The sequence below is a fragment of the Pipistrellus hanaki genome (genome assembly GCF_964339955.1).
Source record: "Pipistrellus hanaki genome assembly, chromosome: 12".
Taxonomy (NCBI): Eukaryota; Metazoa; Chordata; class Mammalia; order Chiroptera; family Vespertilionidae; genus Pipistrellus; species Pipistrellus hanaki.
Genome location: NC_140514.1, coordinates 32,681,107 through 32,704,762, shown reverse-complemented (window position 1 = coordinate 32,704,762; position 23,656 = coordinate 32,681,107). Strand labels below are relative to the sequence as shown.

General features: G+C 36.2%; 1 protein-coding gene across 3 annotated transcripts in view; it reads left to right on the top strand.

The window, feature by feature from the left end:
* Positions 1-23,656, top strand: part of WDPCP (WD repeat containing planar cell polarity effector) — a 361,986-nt gene that overhangs the window by 178,817 nt on the left and 159,513 nt on the right. For all 3 annotated transcript variants that reach the window (XM_084901083.1, XM_084901081.1, XM_084901082.1), the window contains 3 exons: positions 16,910-16,994; positions 21,809-21,856; positions 22,676-22,726. In XM_084901083.1, coding sequence (XP_084757209.1) covers positions 16,910-16,994; positions 21,809-21,856; positions 22,676-22,726 — 184 coding nt within the window. The remainder of the gene's footprint in view (positions 1-16,909; positions 16,995-21,808; positions 21,857-22,675; positions 22,727-23,656) is intronic.

Below are 23,656 nucleotides of genomic sequence, written 5' to 3'. Positions count from 1 at the left end.
CCCTCCTCCCTCAACCCCCTTCCCTCTGAAATACATTAGTTTGTTGCATGTTTCAATGTCTCTGGATCTCTTTTATCAGTCGATATTATTCAGTAAATTCCATATATAAATGAGATCTTGTGATACTTGTTTTTCTCGGACTGGCTTATTTCACTAATACTCTCCAGGTCCCTCCATGCTGTCTCAAAGGGCAAGAGATCCTTCTTTTTAATAGCTGCATAGTTTTTCATGTGTAAATTTACCACATCTTTTTTATCCACTCATCGACTGATGGGCACTTAGATTGTTTTCAGATCTTAGCTATTGTATTTTCATAAGATTATAATGGAACTGAAAATTTTATATTGTTTACTGATGTCGTAGTTATCATGACATCGTGACACAATGAGTTACTCACACATTTGTGGTGATGTTGGTGTAAACATACCTACTGCTTTGCCAGTCATATAAAAGCACAGCACAGACAATTCTGTACAGTACATAATGCTTGTTAATGATAACAAACTATGTTACTGGTTTATGTATTTACTACACTATGTTTTTTTATCTTTATTTTAGAGTGCACTCTTTCTACTATCAAAAAAGTTTGCTGTGAAACAGTTCTTACAGCGTCTCACAGCCTCTCACAGCCTCTCGTGCTTACCTTGTTTCTTGATTGCATCATTTTCTCTTGTGCTTCATTTAATCTTGTATTGTTCCATTCATCACGGCTCTTAAGCACACAAAATCCACTACTAGTGTTGCCAGTGAGAGGCTACATCTAGTGATTGCCCTGGAAATGAAATTAAAAGTGACTAAGGACAACAAAGGTGGGAAATGAGGGGTGGTCATTGCTCTCCAGCCACGCACATTCCATTCCTCCACAGCTGTGATCTCGAAGAACAAGAACAAAATGACGGAAGCTGCTAAAGGATGTGCTTCATTGGGGGCAGTGAGACTGACAAAAATTTGATCAGGGCCTGAGTACAAAAGTTGGAGAAAGTTGTAATCACCTGGCCGAAAGACCAGGCCTGGAAGCATATCCCTCTCAGCACCACGACAAGCCAAAGGAGGGAAATGATGGCGATGTTGGAAGGAAAGGCTGGACTCGACTACATGTTGAATTTACTGCTGGCTCTGGGCGGTTTAAATGATTTAAGAATCGCTATTCATTACACAGTGTGAAAGCGAGTGGCGAGTCTGTGTTTGAGTGCTGATATGAAGGCAGCTGAAGAATTTTTGGAAACTCCAGATAAGCTTGATTGTGGAGAAAAACTACTTGTTAGAGCAAATATTCAAGATGGATGAAACCTCCCTATTCTGGAAACAGATGCCTGAGAGGACTTTATCCATAGGAGGCCAAGTCGACGTCGGGTTTCCAGGTTTTAAGGGCAGGATAGCAGTCATGCTGGGGGCAGTGCTGCAGGCTGTAAACGGAAACCCTTTGTGATCTGGCAAAGTGAGAGCCCGGGCCTAGAAGCATACCGAAGATGCGCCTGCTCCCAGTGCACTGCAGGAGCCGTGAGAAGTCATGGATGACCCAGCTCCTCTTCCAAAATGTCCTCCTGAATTGCTATCCCAGCAAAATGGAGAAGTACTATTTGAAGAATATCAGACCTTTCAAGGTTTTGCTTCTTGTTGATAATGTTCCCATACATCCTCTTCTTATTTTCTATTCTTTATCCCAATAGCAAAGTGGTGTTCCTCCTTCCAGACACCATTTCTTTGATTCTCCTGGACAGATCAAGGAGTTATAACAGGTTTTAAGGATTCGTGCCTGGGGAAGACATTTGCTCAGGCTGTTGCTGCAACTGAGGAAGACACTGAGAAAACACAGCTCTGGAAGGATTACAGCATGGAGCACGTTGTTTGGGCTTGGGGTGATGTCACCAAGAAGCGTATGAACGGTTCTGAAAGAAGATACTCAAGAGGTTTGTCCACGGCTTCAAAGGATTTGCCAAGGGTGAGAAGGTTGTGAAAATCAACAGGCAGTGATTGAGATGGCAAACAGCTTTATCTTGGGTGTGGATGAGAGTGACACTGAAGAGCTCCTAGAGGTGATGTAACTGGAGATCAACCGAGCCCGGGCCTCGTGCTGCCTGTCACCTCCCTGCCACGCAGCAGAGGCCGGGACTGGATGCTGAGTGTGTGTTTAATAATGTCAGATGCAGGAAACCTAAGGAAGGGGGCAGGTAAAAACCGTAACATCCCCTTTCCCCCCGTAAGCTTGTTCGGACTGAGTTTATCTAGAGGAATTGGGGAAGCGGATGTGGGTAAGGAGTACAAAGGGGGTTCTGGCGATGTGTGGCCCTGGAAATGGAGCCCCCTGGGGGTGTTGGGTCTTGATGAACGTATGCAGGAGGGTCAGCCTTCTGAAGCCGGTCCATCGGTGATTGGGTGTGCGTCATCCCAGCGCTTCTCAAACCCAACCGGTCAGCTTCCGCATTCCTGGTGGCAAGGCGTGTAAGTTCAGGGCTGGGTGAGGAGTCTCTTTGTTCTTGCCTGGTCATCTGAGAACTGCGACAAATTCTTAGTCAGAATCAGGCAAGGTTAAACATACAAATAATTAATCAATTATTTACACATTCTGTTAGCAAAAAGGAGGCAAAGAAAAGAGAAAGGAGAAAAATAAAAGTCATATTTTTATTCTATCCTTGTACCCCTATCTGTGATTCCTGAGGAACTGAATAATGCGGAGTGTTTGGAACTGAAACAGGAGCACAGAGCTGAAGAAGAAGCAGGAGAAGAGGAAACCGCAGAGCAAAAGAAGAACCCCTCCCAGGAAATGCACAGTGCAGGGGTTAGCAGCAGCCTTTGGAGACCTCAGAAGCTCCTAAAAAGTTTGAAAATGTGGACCCCAACACCAGGAGGTTTTCATTAATAGAAAAAAAATGTTTATGGGACTTTATCTGCTTAAAAGCAAATATTTGGTGAAAAAAAGAAACCAACCAACCACCATGGCCAGTGACACCCTCTCAGGCAGGTCCCTCAGGAGGCGATCCAGAAGAGGCACTGCTATCAGAGGTGACAGCTCCCTGTGTCAGCGCAAGATGTGGAGGTGCAAGGTAGTGATGCGATTATCCTGACCCTGTGTAAGCCTAGGCGTGTGTCTGTTCTTAATGAAAAGTAAAACAATAAAAAAATAAAAGCAAGTTTATAAATAAGTATATAAAGAAAAATATTTTCATACAGCTGTAAAACGTATTTTAAACTAAGTGTTATTACAAAAGTGTAAACATTTAAATTTATAAAGTAAAAAAGTTCTAGTAAACTAAGGTTAATTTTTTGAAGAGATAAAAATACTGTTTATTGCCAAAACCGGTTTGGCTCAGTGGTAGAGCGTCGGTCTGCGGACTGAAAGGTCCTGGGTTCGATTCCGGTCAAGGGCATGTACCTTGGTTGCAGGTACATCCCCGGTAGGGGGTGTGCAAGAGGCAGCTGGTCGATGTTTCTCTCTCATCGACGTTTCTGGCTCTCTATCTCTCTCCCTTAATCTCTGTAAAAAATCAATAAAATATATTTTTAAAAATACTGTTTATTATTTTTTATTGATTTCAGAGAGGAAGGTAGAGGGAGAGGGGGAGAGAGAGAGAGAGAGAGAGAGAGAGAGAGAGAGAGAGAGAGAGAGAGAGAGAGAGAGAAAGAGAAACATCAATGATGAGAAAGAATTGTTGATCGGCTGCCTCCTACACACCCCACTCTGGGGACTCAGCCCGAAACCTGGGCATATGCCCTGACCAAGAATTGAACTGTGATCTACTGGCCCATAGGCTGATGCTCAACCACTGAGCCACGCCGGCTGGGCCTGTTTATTAAGCTCAGTGTAGCCTAAGTGTACAGGTGTATGTAATCTCAGTAGTGTACAGTAATGTACTAGACCTTCACCGTCACTCACCACTCACTCACTCACCCTGAGCACCTTCCAGTTCTGCAGCTCCATTCATGGTAAGTGCCCAATACAGGCGTGCCATATTTTATCTTTGATATCATATTACAATAACTTTTCTGTGTGTAGACACACAAATGTCATTGTGTTACAAGTACCTACAGTATTCAGTACAGTGACACTGTGTACAGGTTTGTAGCCTAGGAGCAATCAGCTGTTCCATACAGCCTGCACTCAGTGATGTTCCCACAGTGATGAAATCGCCTCACAGTGCATTTCTTAGAATATATCCCCATGGTTACCTGAAATATGACTCTGTATAACTTCTGCCTTGGGGATTGAAATTGTGTCAGATTCTAGAATTAATAAACTCTCTTCCCTGTACTGTCTTGGACATGATTGTAATTTATTTTCCATAGGATGATGTAATTGTATTTCTTGTTCTTGTCCTACCACTGGATCCCGCACTAAGTTATGACCCCTTCAAGTGCAAATATTACTTGTCTTTTTTTCTTTCATACTGCTGAAAACCTGATCTAGTGGCTGGTACTTTGTAGATGCTAGCAAATGTAGGTTGAACCAAACTAAAAATAGAAGATGAAATGATACCCGGTGAAATGCTAAAATAGAATAGTTTTCCTTTTGTATTATTGAAATAGGCCTCTTTTACGGTTATTGACTATTCTGGAAAAGGAAACTGACATTTATTGAACTATTATCATTTGCCACATATTTTCAAATACATTATCCTATTTACGGCATAGCTTAATATCAGTGCAGTTTTGAAAGCATAGGAAACATTTTTTTTTTATTAATCCATTTGTATGGGCTTTAGGGTAAAACATAATCTAGGATCTTGTTTTAGTCTACTGATATTTAAATATCAGGTAATAATTTCCTACTGCATTGGGGAATTGCTAACATTTTAAGCTGTGATGATGTATGCCTGTGTTAAATATATTAAAGTGAAATTGATCCCTTCTCTGGGGATCTTAGTGGTTATTCACAAGCCTTCATTTCAATAAGAAAAGGCTCTATTTTCCCGAGTTACCTACTTTGGTTCTTCATTCAGCCACTGAAACAAAATAATAAAAGTAAGTGATAACACTGTGACAAACTATTAATAAAGGTGGGGGGAAAAACAATCTGGGAAGAAAGAGTATGAAGGAAAATCAATCACAATATAAAAGGATTCACTGCAGAATTCTCAAACTAAGTATTTAGGGTTTGCATTTTATTAAGAATTTGTCACAGGGACTGAGGGGCTGAGAACTTAATGAGAGCGCCTATGAAATAAAGGTAGTCAAAGTAGAGATAAAGCTTTTCTGATCAAATGTAGTAATTTAAAAGGAAGATATTAATTTATTTAATAGCCATGAAACATAATTTTTGTTGCAGCTATTTCTATATTATCTATGATGTTTGCTAGACAAATACTGTGAAGATTCTTTAGTATTTAAGAAATCCTACTTTTAATCAGATGTTTTAAGTACATCATTTTATTTACAAAATGTTGATGTATTAATTAAAAATAATTCTTAGTCATTCAAGTAACTTCTTCCAAGAGCTTGCTAAGCAAAATGAAGTTAGTGAGAATATAAGCTCCGTCTCTGTCTTTCGACATGGATTAATTACACAGCCTACATTGACGCTCATCCCGGGGGCTGAAGCAGAAGCTTAGGCAGAGGGCGGCAGAGTGGAAAGAGCGCTGCACAGCTTATCTGTGGACAGGGATTCTGGTCCCACCGTCCCACTGACAAGCTGACGGAACGTCCTTCCCTGGACCTCAGTCTTCATATCTGTAAACTAAGAGAGTTAGAATCTCTCCGATTTCATTTGGGGATGTGGGCCGGGGAAGCAAATGAACTTGGAGAAATTATTCTCTGCCTGGAAAAAATACTTTACACACACACACACACACACACACTCACACACACACACGCTATGTGTACACCCACATATACATACAATTTAGTGTATAATTTCAGAAGGTTACTGTGAGGATTAAATGAAATAATGAAGTTAATTTAATGGGTTTTAAAAAACGTTACCCTCTTTTTACTTCCCCAGAGTGGGAGGGGTCTTTAGCCCCTGAGTTTCGATAAAAAGCGAAAGAAAAAAGTTTTCCAGGTTTCATTTGGGGAAAAAAGGATTTTCAAGTATACAACTATCAAGTTGCCCGAGATATTCCCCTCTTTATAAGAAGCCATTTCTTTCAACAGCTCCTAGGGTTAGTTTTTTAGAGCGGGGTGGCAATCTGTCATCGGAGAGTTGACAAGTGAAATCTGACGAGGTTGAGGTGGTATAGCTGCGGGCTACCTCAGAATTTTTCACTGTCTTTCCTGTTTGAAGAGAAAGGATCTCTATCTTTCTTATTCTCGCTCACTGTGCAACAGTCTTTGATTTATATACTTTTTAAAACAGTAACTCTAAATTGACAAATTATTTTGGCAGATAGCATTAGTTTAGATAAGAGCATTTCAGTGTTCTCTTGTCTGTTACTCAGCTCTTTAGGAATTATTCCTGAAATTCAGTTTGTTTATTTTTAAAAAAATCACATTTCTTTCTGTCTATTCAAGTGTAGCATAAAAGTATGGAATTAAAACCTAGAATTGATATCATGATCATATTGCCAACATTTTTATTTTCCTAGTCTTTTTATTGTTGTGATTGAGATATGTCATGTAAAAACAATTAAGTTTATATTTTTAAGATCAGAAAGGTGGGTACATGTGTTGGAGGTGGTGGTAAGCAAAGATTATTTTATTGTTGTTCATATTATTAGTTATGCAAGCAGATTTTACTTTCTTTCTATTATAAAATGCCTTCTATAAGCCATTGTGATTATTTTGCAAGGTCATAGGTAAAATGCACATCAACTAGATATAAGTCTCTTAGGAATATTGGAAATTGTGTGCAGCAAAATATTTAAAATGAGCATCAGCAAACAAGATGTTTGTATTAACAGGAACCAAGAAAACGGCCATGCAAAGGTCAATACTGTCTTTAAATATTAGTGAAATTTAATTTGTTGCATGTAATGAGTAGAAAGAAGAGGAGGAAACAGGCCACAGTGAAGAAGCCATTGATACATTGTCTAAATGTCAAAACTGCTTACAGTAGGGAAATGTTAAATTGACAAGATCTATTTAACTAAGTGAATTAAACAGTTGTACAGTGCTCTAGAGAAATATTTTCCAAATTGAAGTATAACAGGAGATCTATCAAGATTTTTGCCACAATTTATTTTGGGAAAGTGAAGGGACTTCTGCTATTTTTTTCTAGAGACAGAATTTCTTCCTACTTCCTTTAAATTAGAATGATGCACAGGTTTTGTTGTGACATAGGAATCTACTGCCTTTGCTTCATCTAGAAATAGCATCGTCGGACCAGTTTTTAGCAGCTGCGAAGAACCATCATCTGGCTGTGGCACTCTGCATCGCACTCACTGCATTGAGTTCAAAGAGCTTCCTGTTACTTTATTCCCAATTTTAAGAGTGAATTCTACATTACCTCATTTTCTTCATTTATAAAGTTGAAAAAATTACAAAGGACTAAATATGCCCTACGTATATAACAGGATTAATATTCATATACAAAGAAAGCAATAAAGAACTCAATAAAAAGATGAGCAAAAAGCTAGAAAAATGACATTTATAGTGCACAATTGTTAAAAAAAAATCATGAAAATGTGTTTGATCTTTTTAATGAATGGAAAATGGAACCTAAAAGGATCCATTATTTTACCTACCGGATTGGCAAAAATTTAAAACTTGGATAAAACTCCATCTTACTGGGATCATAAGGCATTGGGCAGCCATGTGATTGGTGGACCTGTAAATTGGTACAATCTTGGAGGCCAATTTGACAGTACTTAACCAAAACGTAAGGTGTGCACATATATTTTCATAGTAGTATTTGTAAAGCAAAAAGTAGGAACAGTGTTTCCCATTAAGGGGGTGGTTAATTAAATTATGATCACTATCCATTGCAGTTATTTAAGAACAATGAGATAAATCTGTATATACTAAGAGGGAGAATATCGATGCTATGGTGTTCAATAAAAAAATAAAAAAGCAAATTGTATGTATAGTAAAATCCTGTCTTTACAAAATACAAACCAAGTCAGTATGGGTGTGGACATACTCTAAGTTCATCAAATTATGGAAGGCCACAGGCCGTGCTGCGCAGCAGTGACTCCCTTCAGCCTGGGGAGGTTGATAAGGAGGAGAACATGTTCATTTTAACGCTCAGTACTTTCCATATTTTTTTTGCATTTTTTTTTTAAAAAGCATATGCATTACTATCACAATTTAAAAACCCAAAAGAAATAAAAGGCCAGAGTGTCTAATGGTTTTAAAAAATTCTACTTCTTTTTTTTTTTTTGTGCTTTTAGGTTCTATACCTTATTTTAAGAACGAGGACATGATAGAGGGTTTTTAACATACTGTTTTGTGCTTTTGCATTTTGCTTCTATTGTTTAATTGCTGAGTGCTATTTGTTAAATCTAAAATTTTATAAATTAAGGTATTATCTTTTAGCATTTATTGAAAACTTACAGTGGATGAGCATTACTAAATATGTCCCGCATATTTACACTTAACGTTTAGGTAAGGTGTTCCAGGCTTCTGAACTGATCTAGAATTTGATATGCTGTGATACAATACTTATGATAAAATATAGAAAAGATCTAATGCAGTTATTTGGATGGAAAGTAATATGATAATTAATAAATGATAATATAAGAATAAACTGTTTTGCATACTCACAACTGTAAACTTACTTTTGCCCTGCCCTATATATTTAAAATAATAATTAAAAATCATATTTGAAGATAAATGTCACTAAGGAAGCTAGGACACTTATTTGATAACTGCTGCTTGAACAAAATTAAAGGATAAACTTTTCAGCATTAGAGGCAATTAGTTGTGCAACACACACTAATAATGTTCAGCACTTTTCATCTTCAAAGCATTATACAACATTAATTAATACAGCATTCTAACAAATGTAGGTCAATATTATTATCCCTTTTGCAAGTGGGGAAATTGAGGCAAAGGTTAAATGATTTGGAGTAAATTTGTCACGGCAGGATTAGAATTAAGAAATTTTTGGCTCGGAGCCCAGCATTCAGAGCAATAGAACCACACCTGCTTTAGAAGACTTAATGTCTGTGTCCCCCATAAAACATAACTTCTCATTAAACCATATTGAGGTCACCTCTGCATTAAAATTTGGAAACAAGTTTGATCCTTCTAACTTAAGCACACATACATTATTTTCTCATCAATTTGGCTTTTTCATTTTCTCCTTGTTGGAGAATTACAAAAATATCTACCCTTGACTTAAATGTTCTTCTCGGACCTTACTTAGTGGTTTTAACTTTTCTTTCTATTTAAAAAATCCCACAATAGTTTTTATATGATCTAGGCCTCTTGCCTGTATTTCAAGCTACCAGTTTAACATTTTCTACCCATATCTACACTTATACCTTTAATTCCCACTGTGTCTAATATTCAACTTACTGACATTAGCAAATCTTGTTCCTGTTCTAGATTAACCTATTTCTGAGTATGTTTAAAGTCAAGTGCGGTCCTTGAACCTGGGATACACCGGGTGGAACAGCTGTGAGTAGGAGGTTCCTGGGAATGAGGCGTGGCCAAGGAAAATGGTATCTGTGGATCCTTTGGGATGGCGAAGAAGTTGAAGTGTAGTCTAAGGAAGAGAAAGAGACAGAATTACAAGCTGAGAGGGAAGGCTAAAGTATAAAGGAGACTAGCAGCCAGGTCAGGTGCTAGGAAAATGGAGGTGTGTGCGTTGAAGAAATGAGGCAGTCATTGTGAACAGAATGCCCTGGAACCCTTTTACCTGGCACATGATGATGGAGGCATGTTACCCCGTGGGGCCATGTTCACAGCCAGCATCACTATCTCTGCAGTAATCAGAGTCCCAGCCCGTGGTGGTTACTCCAGATTCTTCCTTTGCCCTCACTCCCTCTACTCATCAGTCCTCATCTGCTGTTGATTCTTTCTTCACAAGATCACTTAAATCTGTTTCTTTATTTACATCCCATCTGCCACCATCCCAATTCAAGTCTTTGTTAAGGAATATTGGTGTTATCTGTTACTTATTCCATGTCTAACTGGTCACTGGTATCAACTATTCCTCCCTCCTTAATATTCCCACCCACACAGTTAATCCTCAAACAATAATTCTCATCTGTTGATTACCCTTCCTAAAATTCTTTATCAGACCTGACACTTTTCATTATTCCTCAGTTAGCTACCTAATGGCTATCGAATCTTAATTCCTAAGTTTGGCATTCAGAGGCTTCCTTAGGGTGGCCCTCATTTGTCTCTTCTGTTTGTGCATCAAACCAATTGCTTATTTTTTTCTCAAATAATCCTTGTATCTTTCTAATTTATGCTTTTGTAAATTGTTCTCTCCTTTTTATCTTTCCCTCTATCAAAATGCGCTCTACTTTCTAAGAACATTTCTCTATAATCAAACTAGAACATCTATGGAGCACCCATAGCCCTTTGTTTATGTTGCTAAATTAGCACTTACACAAACTCCATATTATTGTTTTTTGTGATTATATTATTTGCTGTACTAGATTACAGGTATTTGATAGTAGAGACTCTGCTTTATAAATCTTTGTATCTATGACTCATGGTAAAATGTCATATACCTAAAATGCTCAAAGTATGTGTGATATTTAATTAATATTTAGATATAGAACTCTCAAGTCCAAATGACCCAGTGTTCCTAATACTTCAGTCTTCTGTTATAATTGGTTCAATCCAGACTTGAAGTCAATCAATCTCTCTCTCTCTCTCTCTCAATCAATTTTCCTCCCTCCTTCCCTTTTTCTTTCTTTCATTCATTTAAACACTCATCTGAATATAGGTTTTTAATTGATTTTAGAGAGAAAGAAAGGGGAGGAGAGAGAGAAACATCGATGTGGGACACAGGCATTGATCAGTTGCCTCTCATACACGCCCCAGCAGAGATGGAACCCACAACCTAGGTATGTGTCCTGACTGGCATGAAACCTGCAGCCTTTGGTGTATGGGATGATGCTCACCCAGCCAGGACCAAGCTTGAAGTCTCTTTATTTTGAGACTCCTTTGTCCTTTCCATGAATTTTATAATTATTTTGTTTAATGTTGGATATATCAATTTTTTAGTTTTAATAATATCAATATAATGTAGATTAACTACATTCATGCATATGCTTTACAGGTATTAATATAATTTTATGTTGATAGCAATAGATAAACTATTATGGGGAATATACTATGTTTAATGTAATTTGAAAATTATCTAATGATAACTAGACTACCTAACACAACTAGCCAGGGGTTTATGTTAAATTTCTGCTCGTTAGTTGTCTTTGTTTCTGTACATTTTGAATCGATGAATAGATGTTCCTCAGAATATCTTTCGATAATAAATAGCAAGTATATGTTCTAAATTCATGCTCAACATAGTCCCTTAGGCTGTTTGAGGCATTTTGTTAATACACCTTCATCTCTAATGTCATGTTGGCGCCATAATGTCATTTATCCTTGTTAAACTGCACCGGTGTCTTCTCTTTGTTAATTCTTTCTCCCCATCATGTTTTACATTAGGGTCTTATTTGCCCTCAAGCTTTCAGTTCTTCCCAAAGCAATCAAAATAGCTGACTTCAGAAACCAAGAAAAGCAAGTATTTTGCAGACTTATTTAGTGACAAGGTAATCTTTATTTCTAAAACATAGTTTTTATTTTTTAAAAGATTATCAAAGTATAAGGCATAGCATCTAAGTACAGCTGTTTCTATTTTGCATGTTACTCTCTTAAAATTTAGTTTATATGGTAACAATTATTCTTAAGTCAAATAAATAATAATTTATTGTAATGGGCTTTCTAGGATCCTCTCATCTCTGTCCTGAAAATTTGGGCTATCATAGATTTCCCCCTCAACTGCCCCCACACACAAAAGAACAAAATCTAAATTTAGTTCATGCTCAGTTTAAATCCTGCTTCTTATTCTCTCTTCGAGACTGAAATTTGGATTCAGAATGACCTTCTGAGACATCTGAGACGGTAATCAACTACCTTATAAAATTAAAGTAACAGAAAGTTGCAAATGTTACAAATATTTTTAAATAAATGAAAATTATGGGCTTATATTTTTATTTGTTTCGGTTCTTCCATCTGCTATTCTTTTCATTTGGATCATTCTTTTCCCTATTCAATATTAAGACAGCTTGCTGTATTTTTAATTAATTCATTCTTTCATTCATTTCCATCCAATATATCCGAGTTAGCTACTTTTGTTCTAGTTCCAAGTCAAGTACATTGGGTTTTGTCCCCAGAGAAATGCACGAGAGCACTGAGTAGGGCAGCATTTCTCGACTGACTTCCTTTGCACTCCCTTTCTCATACCCCTCTCCCAAAATGCAGAATCCAGCATTCTTCTGAAATTCTTCCCCCTTCCAAAACAACTATTTATGCACTAATACAATATTTGAATAATACGAGTTCAGTCTTGATAACTTCCTTCAGGCAGAATTTTCAAACGAGGAAATTCTTTTCAACCACTGGCATTCTTGAGTAAAATGCAAGATGTTTAAAGGTCCTCATCTTTCCAAAAAACGTCACACTGTGGAGACCGTAAGACATCTTGAGGACTAAACAGGATATTGATTTGGTTCCCTTCCACCATGTCCATTTAGTTATTATTACAGATTTTTGCAAATTTGTTTTATGTACTCCATCAGTTCTCTTTAATTTTATATGGTCTTACTAGCAGATATTTGACATTCATGGAAAAAGAAAGATGACTAATCCATACATGATTGTCTTTTGCCCTCTGATAATGCATGGTCCCTGCAAAGCCTTCTCCTTAATTACACACCTTTTGTGGAGTCCACAGGGGTTGTCACATGTTCATAAATAAGCCCGATCATTATTGGACATTGCCATTGTCTCACTTGCCGTACCTACTGCTCATTGGGCCTGCATTATCAGATAATAATGATTGTCGCCTGGTGTATGGATTACTCCTCGGCCACCATGTCTACTCTAGCTGGGTGTGGTCCCAGTTTGTCTGGATACCATCGCCTCAATGAGTCCACTAGTCCGCAGGGCTACAGTCCTGCTTGCTTTCTGCAGGCACCACCCCTACAGTTCCTTCTCCGTTATACAAACGTTCCCTGTGGGACCACATAGGGGTTCTTTATAAAGTGGAACGTCTTTCTCGCCTTTTTGCCCTTTATTTTTTAGTGGGAACTAGAGCAGTGTTTTTTGTACATCAGAACATTTTGAAAACTAGCTTACCAGTATACATTGTTCTGTCTTCCCACCCTCATTGGAACCAGACATGAACTTTTTGGTGCTAACCTGGAAGATATGTCCAGATTATAGACTCCACACTGTACCATTCTCAGAATTTCCCATTATATCCAAATGCAAAGGGTTAAGGGCTTTGCACTTGACATAAGAAGCTCTCCATAGACCTCATTTTGCTTAGTTCTATCTAAACAACATGATTTCTGAGTTTAGAAATTTAAAACTTAGTAAATATATGAATAGTGGACTTACTGGTATTTTAGTTAAAAGCATTTCTGCCTCTTAGAAATAGCCAGTGTGGATTACAAAGGAAATTTTATTCCATTCTTCATTTCTGTCATCATGGAAAGTTTAGACAGATTATTTATTATTGAATTAAACTGAAAAATAACATTTCAAATGCAGTCTTCTGTTGAAGAGTAAGTAGAGATATTACCCTTTTGATTTCAGTTATAAAATTTTATCTATATTTAATTTGTGTGATAAAAATATTTTTATGTAGCTACTAACTAAACTCCAATCTTGTCTTTGCCAAAATTGCCATAAATTCTAATTATAGACATTTGAGTAATAGCACGAGTTTTTATTTTCAAGTATAGTCTAGAACTTGTGACTTTGATGCTCAATATCAGAGGAAGTATGCGCCTGTTTCATCACTTCCTTTCTTCCCTATCCATTGAAATATTAACCCCTTTACATGTCCTAATCCAAATACTTCCTTTATATAGAAACGTCTCCACATTCAGATGCTTTTCCTTCATAAAATCTCTATTATACTTAGTATTCATTCATTCATTTCATTTTATGAAATAACTATATAAAGTGAGAGATCATATTTTGTTTTTTCCATACGAATGTGCACATGCTTAAACATACTGAGTAGCATCAACAATGGCAACAATAAGGTAACTGAATAATGGTACCCTCAATACAGTCCTGGATAGGGAGAACCTAGAAATAGAGAAGTTAAGTAATTTATCCGAGTTAGCTAGTAAGCCAAGAAGTTAGAATAAGAAACCAGGCAATTAAAATCTAGAGTCTACACATTAAGCTTTAAAAAAAGAAAAATATATATATTTAATTAATTAATTGATTATTTAAATAAACATTCCAGACCTTATCCATCCCAATGAAAAGGATGCAGTTTACATATTCAAAAAACAGGAAGTACGTTTGTTTAAAAACAAAGTATGACTATATTGTTAGTCATGAAATGATCCCCATAAAATTAATGAAAGAATTTCCAAAGAACACAGCTTTGGTAATGTTTTGTGTAACAGCAGCCTCACTAGAGTCACTTCTAAGGTGACAACTCTGAAAGGTAATAATACTCAATTGAATTGAAAAACTCGTAATTTGCATAATATCTCTTTTCTCCTGTTCCCTTCTGAGAAGGAACTGTCTTCTTTCATAGTAATACAGTCCACTGGCTCTGTTACCTGTGTGCAGAGGCAGCTTGCTTTTGGTTAAAGTCAGGCAGATCTAGGGATTGGAAGATTCTTTGTTTCATCTTAACTTTTTATGGCACTTCTGTATAAGGAAAAGAGTGAATTCAGATCAATCCAGATTTTACTATTATTATTATTATTATTATTATTATTATAGCCTATTTTCTTTCTACCCTTTTCAACTTAGTCTATCACTTTTCATCATGCATCTTTAGACTGTCTCCACTACTTACTGGCTGTGTGACCTATCTGTGCTTTGTTTTCCGCCTTATACAAGTGACTAGAGGCCTGGTGCACAAATTCATGCATGGGTGGGGTCCCTCGGCCTGGCCAGTGATCAGGGCTGTCTTGTGCAGTCCCGATCAGGGCCAATGGGAGCCAGCTGGCTGAGGAGGGACCGCTGGAGATTGGCCAGCTGGTGGGAGGGCTCCAGGTCATGTCCGGCCCTCTCACCAAGTCCCGATTGGCCAGACCCCAGCAGCAAGCTAACCTGGTCGGAGCATCTGCCCCTTGTTGGTCAGTGCACATCATAGTGGCTGGTCGAGTGGTCGACCAAATGGTCAACTGATGGGTCAGACACTTAGCTTATTATGTTTTTATTATATAGGATAATGGCAATTCTTCAAAGAGTAGCAATGAGGATTAAATGAGTAGCTATGAGGATTAAATATCAAATGTATAGAAGAATGCTTGTCATGAGGTAGGTCATCATCATCATTTAATTGGTGGAATCCTATATTTCTTTGAGGTTCTGCTAACATTTTACAACTTCTCTGTAGATTTCTTAGAGGCATGCTGTATCAGGCAGGCTCAGGCCTTTTTATGCTGCTACATTGCTCACTCTGCCGTTTTAATAATTAGCACAGTTTCTTATTAGTTGAACAGCATGTTTCTTGATGATTATAAAGGCATTAAAGTCAAATCTAAAGGTGAAGGAAGGCCTAAGAATTTTGTACTGTGTCTAAAGTTTTTTGTATTATCACCCACATGAATAGCATGGAAAATATTTTTAGTCACTCCTAATGTTAAAGAAGCTGATATTTTATTTTTCCATCTATTGTAAAAGATGTCTTAAAATATTTTTAAGCTTCTTTTGTTATTCAGAAGTTTATTGGAAAGAACATTTCATTTATGAAATTAAAAAAAAGTGCTGGTAGTTTACTATATATGTATTTCTAATATGTAGTACAGTATACATATAATCTATGTATAATGGACTATATATTATTAGATGTATCTCCAAGCAAATATTTGAAAGTTACATACTTCTTTTTTAAATATTGATATTTATAAAATGTTGATTTTTTTACTGATTCAGATTGATCTTCTTCCAATCAGTTAAAATTGACTAGGTTCTACTTAATTTAAAAAAAAATTTAACAGCCCTACTTGGTTTGGCTTAGTGGATAGAGCATTGGCCTGCGGACTGAAAGGTCCCAGGTTTGATTCCGGTCAAGGGCATGTACCTTGGTTGCGGACACATCCCCAGTAGGAGGTGTGTAGGAGGCAGCTGATCAAAGTTTCTCTCTCAACAATGTTTCTAGCTCTCTATCCCTCTCCCTTCCTCTCTGTAAAAAAATCAATAAAATGTATATTTTTAATAAATGTTAGCAGTAATGCCCATCACTAATCCCTGCTAGTAAAACTGGGAGGAAATACAGGATGTATATTTGTTGTTGTTGTTGTTGTTGTTGTTGTTTAATGGAGTTGCAGTATAATAACAAACTAATCTGAATACTAACATGATTTCACATAGTTTAATTCTAAATAAATGTGCTTCTTATAATAGTAACTATATACCATTTACCTTGCTATTTTTTATTTTAACTAGCTGATTTGTATGTAAGAGAGAGTACATATTTGCTTTGTACATTAAAAATATACCACAAAGTATGTTTGTACTTAATAACTACCTAACAGATGCTTTCTTTCCTTAAAAAAATGTTTTTAAAATGCTTAAACAGGAAATAATTTTAAATACACCCAGACTCTTCAAAACCACACGTCATTGCAAACTCAAATATATAGTCTTTTTACCACAATGTGATGACAATAGTAAATCTAGGAAAAGAGTATTTTTTCTTTTTTCTAGAGTTTATTCCTGGATGGCTAACCAAGGATATGTAAAGTGTTTATTCTAATGAACCATATCTCAAATATCAGTAGTGGGAAATGATCCTATTATTTCTAGAGATCTTGGTTTTATTGGCAATCGGAGATAATTAATTGACACATCCTTTTAATTATTTTTTAAACAGGACAGAGATTCCTTCTGCTATCAGATGTCTTTCTGCTTGACTGAATTGCACCTGTGGTCTTTGAAGAATACCTTACACATTGGGGGTAAATGAGCTCAAATTAATTTCAATATTTTTCAAATATAAGTTACAACATTATAAATAAATACTAACAAAGGCTAGAGCCTAGATTCTCCAGCTGGAGTTGCATTATTTTCTTTATTCTTAATGAAAAATTGGCTAATGGAAAATAATTTCTTTTAGTTACTCTGCTTAACTTAATTTTTCAGCTTGTTAGATTTTCTGTTGTGAAAATTAATTTTATTGGCTTAAAATGTTTTTCCTTTTAAGATACATACATGTTCAATTTTTGCTGGAATTGTTCATAATGACTGATTAATAAATATTTTCAGGCTAACTAATGGAAAAGGCATTTCTATTTAATATGAAAGTAATATTTCAAACATATAGCTAAGACATACAGTTAATTCATATTCTTTTTATTTCACAGTTTTTTGTGAGAAGGGATAATAGAATTGTGTTCTAACAATGCTTATTAGTATTATAAAATAAAGTATATATCATTAAGGAACATATTTTACAAATTTTTTTCCCCTTTGATTACCCAAATCAACTCTTGAATTTTAGAGAACAGTTTTATGTATATGGATTTACCTTATAAAGTATCATTTTAAAAAAAATCTTTATTGTTGAAAGTATTACAAAGGTCCTCCTACCACCCCCTCCCCCCCCAACCTCTTCCTGCCTGTACCCATCCTCCCCACACCTCACTCCCCACCCCCAGCCTGGGCCCCAGGCCTTCACCATCTCATTGTCTGTGTCCACAGGTTATGTATATATGCATACAAGTTCTCATTGGTTGATCTCTTCCCACTCATCCTCCCCTGCCTTCCCTCTGAGGTTCAAGAGTCTGTTTGTGCTTCTTTGACTCTGGGTCTTAAAATATCATTTATTTATATCAAACATATAATTACAGAAGAATGTCATTTTCATTTCATTTTTTTGCCTTGCTTAAAATATTAAAGATAGAACTTCCAGTAAAACAGGTGGATTTAACACACATTTGTTTCCTCCTCAAATTCTTCTAAAATAAGGGAAAATGGATCAAATTAAAGAAGACATAAACCCACAAAGACTAAGAATAGGAAAGGCGACAATTGCAGTTGATTTTTGGAAGAAGAGATGGAGGAATTAGCAAAGCTTAAAAATCTAAATATTGAGTGTCTACAGAGCAGAATTCCAGTGACAGCCTGTCTGTTTTTCAAAACTCTAGAAAGATACCGAAGTTTGAGGAGCCAGATACTGCAGAAGATGGGGATGTGGTATGAGGGTGACAACCAAGGGACTTTAAAGTCTGCTTGAGAAGTGGTGGAAATCCTCCATGAGGGAGGCTTTAAACCTGGGTCGCAGCCCCAGTGGAAGAAGCGAGGGAGCGGTGCTGCACTGAAGGCAGGGAGGAGATGAAAGCCTACGTACTGTGGGTCAGGTCCTCCTAATCCCGCCTGGTTCTGAGGAAGTCGCAGCCACCAGACTTCTCCCAAGAAAGGAGGAGCTCAGGGAATCCTCTCTGGGCCGAGAGAAGACTCTCCACAGTGACACTGATGATGGGTTCCTGGCTGAAGCACCGGGTTCCTGGCCGACCAATGAAGCCCACCAGGTGGCAAGTCCTGTTCCTGAACACAGAGCTCCCGATCAGCTTTCTGTGACTCATTTTTAAATATGAACAGCAAGGGACAATATGCAGAAGCTTCAGAAAACACTGGAAAGTTATACGCATATCTTGGGAATTAAAGATAGGTAGCAGAAAAAAATATAAAACTCAGAAGAGTAAAAGAAAGCTTATTAGAAAATAGAAAAAGCACACATCAAAGAATGAAAGTGAGCATATCTCACTGTTGTGAAAGTATAATTTGGTCCAACCATCATAGGAAACAATTTAGTGTTATCTAGTATAGTTGAAAGTACGTCACCTATTGACTAATAATTCGACTCCTAGGTATGCATCCTAGTGAAAGTCCTGACACTTATGCACCAGGAGATTTTTATTAAAATGTTTACAGTATTACTGTTCATAATCCAGGAAATTAGAAACAACCCAAATGTCCATCAGCAGGAGAATCAAAATACATATAGAAAACACATTTATGCAACTGAGAAAGTGAATGAATTTCTACTGCATTCAGCAGTATAGATGAATGTCTATATTCGACACATAAATTTAAAAATAAGTTGTAGAGGAGTTCCTATAATATGATAGCATTTAGAGGAAGTTTAAAAACAACAGGCAAAATTAATAGTATTTCGTATTTTATTTTTATCATTTCTTTTAAATCCTTACCCAAGAATATGTTTTTACTGATTTGAGAGAGAGAGAGAGAGAGAGAGAGAGAGAGAGAGAGAGAGAGAGAAACATTGATTGATGGCTTTGATCAGTTGCCTTCCATATACACTCTGACCGGTAATTGAACTCACAACCTAGGTATGAGCCTTGGCTGGGAATTGAGCCCTCGCCTTTGTGGTGTACAGGAGGATAATACAACCAACTGAACCAGCTGGCCAGGGTTATATTTTATTTTTTAACATTAATTATAAGTGTTTATTTACCCATTAATCCAGCAATTGTAAAACAAAAATGTTACAATGGTATTTTCATTATAGCATTTTAGTAATAAAATACATATAGAAAAAAACTCTAAGGAGAGACAACAAATGTTATTAGTGAGTGGCTGTCTCTGAAGAATGGAAAGATAGCACAATGAACTTTTTTTAAGTTTTTTTCCCCTCCAAGTTTATCCAGTGAACATATAATTAAGAAAACATAATTATGTTGAAATATACATGTGTTAGAAAAATAAAATGAATGCTGTGACAAAAACAACAACAAAGATAATAAATAGGAAAGAGAATGTTAGCTATTCAACCTAGGAACTCAAAAATTCAACCAATACTAACTCCATGAAAAGCAACCAAAAGGAGGGGAGGAGATTACCAAAGAAATATTTCTAGACTAAGAAAGTGAATTTGTAGATTGAAAGGGCCGATAGACCAGGAGAAGATGAGGGATTAAGCGATTGATCTCAAAGAAGCATAAAAGCTAACTATATGAAAGTAAGGGAGCAAGAGAGATGAAAAAAGTAGGCAATTATGATCAGAGAAGAAAATACTTCAATTTAAGACTCCAGCTAGAGCCCTTGCTGGTGTGACTCGGTTGGGTGTTGTCTCATGCACTGAAGGTTACCAGTTCAATTCCTGGTCAGGGCCCACGCCCGGATTGCGGGCTTGATCCTGGTAGGGGATGTGTAGCAGGCAGCTGATAGATGTTTGGCCCTCACATCAATGTTTCTCTCTCTTTCTCCCTTCTCTTCTTCTCTCTCTCTAAAAAAACAACAATAAAAATGTATATATATGAAAAGATCCCAACCAGAGTACAATTCTGGTGGCTTTATTAATAATAATAAATATATTAACTAATAATAACATGTCTTGCTTTATGAACATTTTCTGGAGAATGTCAAAATGTCAAACAGTACATTTTCATTAAGATTTAAAATTTTAGAAATGTATATATATTAAGACATTAATCACTGAAAATTAATATCTGTAAGAAAAATTTACATCTATAGTTTATTGAAAAAAAAAATATATATATATGTCACACTTCTTTTTAAAGAATAGTTACAGTCCTGCCAATGTGGCTCAGTTGGTTAAACATTGTCCCATGCACCAGGAGATCACCAATTCAATTCCAGGTCAGGACACATATATATATATATTTTTTTTTTAATCAAGCCATAGCAATAGTGGAAAATGAAAGAAAAAAATATTACTAATACCTTAGGATCCCTACCCAGGACCTTTCCCAATAACGCCTTATTAGATATTTCAGTCTAGTAGAAATGAATTGCATTCTTTAAAACTATATTCCAAATTAATAGCATAATGAATAAAATATAGCTTCAGTAGTATTCATGATTGACTATTTTGAAAACTACATACAAATATATAGCTGTAATACTTTTTTTGAAGTTTCATCATTCAAATTGAGGAAGTTTGGAGTAGTCAGTCACTAGGGGGCAGCCTGTACTGCTTCCCTTCCACTTCTTTGGAAACAGTTCTGTCCTTGTGTTAGTAGCTAGAAATATTTTGCATGGACGGAAACAAATGTTACTTCAAAGAAAAATGTTTCCCTATTCATAGATAGTAAGAAAATGGGCACAGTTATTTTGTTCTTCGGTAATTAAATTGTAAGAACAGACTTCCTTGATTAAATCACTCTCAGCATCTAGGAAACCTAGCTTTGCTTCTTTTGTAGCCTCGGCTGAACATCCGACTTTGAATGGGTTTGGAAGGTTTTTCTTTAAGTCTAAACAGCTTCGGATAATTTGTCCACACCTCACTCTAATCCTCCCTTTCTTTCCTGCAGCTTCCCCACTACACACCCTACCAGACTTGAGTTAAGTCAGAGAAAAGAAAGCACAGCTCAGAATCCAGGAGTTGGGACATTTTCTCCCATCCGCGGATTTCGTTTAGCATTGCTGGGTGGCAGTTCCCTTGGGGTAGCACCCTGTGAAGAATATCAGAGGAAGGGTGACTGAGAAAAGGTGGCCCCCTCGATTGCAGTTCTTTACTACTCTTTTCCTCATGCCGTTTTAGTTTTGTGTAAATCTTTTCTAATTAGGTTGGTAAACTTTCCAATATCTAGTTGAATTTAGAGTTCCTAGGTTGAATACATGAACCTATGTCTAGATACTTTCAAATTACTTTATTTCTAGTAACTTAGAGACCGCTTTTGTCCTTCTCCCTGCCTTTTCTCACTCCTACCCTGCCATGTAGTCTGGTTTGCTTCTTATTCTACAGGACTTTTTACCGTAATCTAATGTTATTTCTTCCTTTCTGTAGATAGAGATATTGGGATATACCAGTATTATGACAAGAAGGATCAACCAGGTAAAGTATCCTCTCTACTCAACTAATTCTTATAAGCAAAATATACTAACCTATGTATACCATTAATAGATTATAGAATTAAGTCACTTCAGTTCTTTAGAAAAATGCCGAGGTTGACATCTGTTCTATGTAAAATAAAGCAATATTGAGAAAATGCTATAGAAGAACGTGAAAATGTTCATTTGACTGCTGATCAGCCTGATAACTGGACAGCCTAGTCTCGTTTATTTATCAGCGTCCCAGTAGAGGGCATTGTGAATGCATGGCTCCCTGTGCTGGCCTGCCGGATCCTCACCTGGTATCTGAAATAGGCATTTCTGTGTGAATGATCAATTTTCTTTATCTGATTAATCCTGTTAATCCCAGAAGTTTTTGCTGGGCCAAAAGGTCTTTCTAGCTAGAGTTACTTCCTGTTTTGGTCTGCGTTGAAGTGGGTTTGTGTGGGCTTCCTCTGTGCTTGGCTTGGCGTTAATAGGCTGACTTCATGGTTCTGATGACAGACTGAAACAGCTTCTGTTCTGGGCTCGGTTGCAGTTCCCTTCCATATCTGATGAGATTGCAAGCTCAGGATATTGGCCCACCTGTTGTGCTACATAAGCCTTTTTTCACTGCAAATTTAGGAAATACCTCCATGAAATAAAAGCATCTAAATTATGGCGTTTTTTCAACTGCCTTTTAAAAAGTTGAGCATAATTTATTAATCTCAACAATGTGTGTGATAATACATTATATATGTGCATATAAAAATACAAAGTGTTAAAATTTTAAAAAAAAAATTCTGCTTTTTTTTTTTTCTTCTTTCCAACTCTTCCACCACAGTATCAGCGACAGAGCATGGTAACTTAGAAGCAAAGCAGAAACTGGCAGAATGTAAGCTTACTTTATATATTTTATGGAATAATTATAAAACTGGAATTTTAACATCCCTGAAGATTCAGTTTAACAAATATTTTAAGCTTTCTGTATAAGTAGGAAATGTTATATTCCTTCTAAATTTCTTATAATTAAAAATTCTCATTCTTTAGCCATATAAACAAATGAATAAGAATTGTATTTGTTAGGAATTTCTCATTTAGACCATTGCAATCTCTATCCAGTTTTTTATGTTTATGTAAACTTTCTTAATATTTATATTATTTATTTAAAATATATTGTGCTTAAATTCTGATAACATTCTATTGTGCTATGCTTAAACCATTGTTTTACCTATTTTAAGAAAATAAGATTTGTAATGACAAGTATTAGCATTTTATTCTCTCTAGTTTTCTGTTCTAAAATATTTAAATATGTTAATCTAATTATGCTAGAATATAGTATAGTTTTAATGGCTTAAATATAATTTACATTTTGTTTGGAATATAGGTGGCTCTGAAAATCCTACTTATTCTGTTGTTTTAAATGGTCAAGTTGATATTTAATTTAAAAAATACTCTATTAGGAGCTGTAACAGGTCTTAAAATTTGCACATATGCTCTACATATTATAAATTATGTTTTTAAAATAAACTTGCTGAAATAAGACACAGCAATTCTACTGTAAAATTTTAATATCTATATACTACATATTACATGTATAGTCACACAAAATACACACACATACACACATATGTAGAACTCTTATTTAAAATTATTATGTAGGAGAATTCAAAGATTAATTCTTATGATGAATTAGATATAATTATAATCAATTTAACCTTTTGTTAATTTTTTTTAAACAACTCTTATTTTTAGTGTGACTTAGGCCAACATCGAGACTATACTAAATAATTTTATCTTTTAATTAAGTGTATTTAAAACACAG